General features: G+C 43.8%; 1 protein-coding gene across 1 annotated transcript; it reads right to left on the bottom strand.

The window, feature by feature from the left end:
• Positions 1-311: 311 nt before the first annotated feature.
• On the bottom strand, positions 312-1,879 carry LOC107639241 (protein MOS2). Its single transcript, XM_016342720.3, has one exon. The coding sequence runs from the start codon at positions 1,781-1,783 to the stop codon at positions 398-400; it is 1,386 nt and encodes a 461-aa protein (XP_016198206.1). The 5' UTR covers positions 1,784-1,879; the 3' UTR covers positions 312-397.
• Between the last annotated feature and the right edge of the window lie 288 nt (positions 1,880-2,167).

Consider the following 2,167-nt stretch of genomic DNA (forward strand, 5'->3'; position numbering starts at 1 on the left):
TCTAAACCCAAAACCACTATGCAACCAAATTCAACGTAGTAGTTGTTAAGATTTCAAACTCTAACTTCCGGAAAGAGAAAAGCTATTGTTAAACCCTACTAAATAGATTGCTACTGTCTCCATTCATTTCTATCCAAAATCAAATCTCAGAAGCTAACTAACCTGCTGTGTGGCACCTTTGATTGGTCCAGAAGGGACCGAAACAAGACCTTCAACATGATAACAGACTCGCGGCTCAGCACCGCAGTGTACTTAACCAAGAATGGCTCGCCATTTTGATAATAATGATGAAGAGTACCCTGCAACGTATGTAAAATAAGAAAATAGAATTTTCGAACTGTATATGGTCTGTTGTTCTAATCAATGTTTATTATACACTGCAATTGATACAACAAAATCAATGCCCTAATAAGCTAGGATCCCCTATATACTCTGCAATCTGTTCAAGCTTCACATTTAGCAGCTGATGAGTATCAGCATCCCGAACAACACCAACTTCCCGATCCAAATCCCTCTCAACCAGGCTCCCAAAGGCGCCCTTATACTTACCAGATAGCACAAGAACTGGTCCCCCACGTCGAGGAAGCGCGGTCTCCAGCATATCTTGGGACACTCCTTGAACAATCTCCTTGCTCTCATCCATAGATATATCACAAGTCAAAGGCCCAACAACATCCAAAACCTGTGCCTTTTTCAAATACAACCGCCCTCCTTTAATGTTCTGGCTAATAACCCTAACTCGAATGTGACTTGTGAGCCAAGAAACCTGTTTCCTTCCCCGCTGCTGATCACCCCCATTAGCTTCCGCTCGAGTTGTCTTCTCAACCCCGCCTCGCTCTCTCTCACGCTTATGCCTTGAAGCCTTGTCATCTTCACCCTTGTGCCGAATCCTCAGCTCCTTCAATTTCCTCAAGCACCTCTCTTCCTCAGCAGATCCCAGTTCAGCAACATCATCCACACTCACTCTAGCCTCCACTTCTTCCCCACTCCTTGAAACCTTCAAAACAATCCAATCCTCCCCAATTCTCCTCACAACAATACCCTTCAATCCAGCATCTTTTCCCCCAATAATCCTCACAATCTTCTTCTCACTAACAAAACCTGCATCATTTCTCCCATTGTCTTCCCTGCTTTTCTTCTTCTGGCTCCGAACAGAACTGCGATCATCGCCAACAAATCCTAACCCTTCCTTGGCAGTCCTCCTCTTGTACTCCACAACCTTAACGTCCTCCTTGGCATTCCTCCCTATTCCCATTCCTTCTGACCACCCATATCCGGCAAGCAAGGCCTTGCCGAAACCCTCAACAGGGACATCATTGAACTCCTCGAGCCCCTGGTGATCAGGCAGCCGCTTCAAGTCGTCCTTAAACTTCTGCAGCAACGCCACCTCCGGCCGTTGACGCGGAACCCTATCATCCTCATCATCAGCGAGTTCACCGGTTTTGCCATTTTTCTCCGCGGCTTGGCGCAGGTTGAGACCGTAGGACATGTCGGTGCCGAGTTCTGCATCCGCGGCATTGGAATCGTTCTCGAATTCGAGGGATTGATGGTCAGCGTTGGGGTCAGTGATGGGAAGCTCGAGGTTCTTCATCTTCTTGGTGGGGCGCCATTCGTTCTGGATCGGGGGTATAACGGTGGCGGTTTGTTCGATTGGCGGTTTGGAAGGGTCGAATTCGGTGACGAAGTGCTTGGAGGGTGCCGCGCCGTTTTTGGAGGAGTCGTCGAGTTTGATGGGTTTGGAGGAGGAAGAGGACTTCGAGGGTATCGAAAAGGAGAGCTTCATGGCTTATCCTTCTTCGATTGGATACGGAAAAATTTTTAGTTAATTTGATTAGATCTCAATTCTCAAGAATTAAGAGAGTTTATTCTGAAAAGAAGTAAATAAAAATAATACAAAATAAAGATATTTAAGTTTATTCAACTACTTCTTTTTGAAAGGTCAAACAGTCCACAGATTGCCAATGAGTAATAGCTCAAATAGCATAATCTCTTCATACTCAATTAAGAAGTTGCGGGTTCGAGTCTTCTATCTTTAGTAAAAAAAAAAAAAAAATCCACAGATTATGTTATATTTATTTGGCTCCATTCTTTTTTGAAAAATATTAAATAAATAAACAATTAATCTCCATTCTCTAAAAACTAATTTATTTTAAATTAGAATTGTTAT

This window comes from Arachis ipaensis, chromosome B4 (assembly GCF_059453495.1).
Source record: "Arachis ipaensis isolate K30076 ecotype BB chromosome B4, ASM5945349v1, whole genome shotgun sequence".
NCBI classification, from domain to species: domain Eukaryota; kingdom Viridiplantae; phylum Streptophyta; class Magnoliopsida; order Fabales; family Fabaceae; genus Arachis; species Arachis ipaensis.

Excerpts from the sequence above, each read along its gene's own strand:
- LOC107639241 (XM_016342720.3), bottom strand. The coding sequence starts at position 1,783 with ATGAAGCTCTCCTTTTCGATACCCTCGAAGTCCTCTTCCTCCTCCAAA.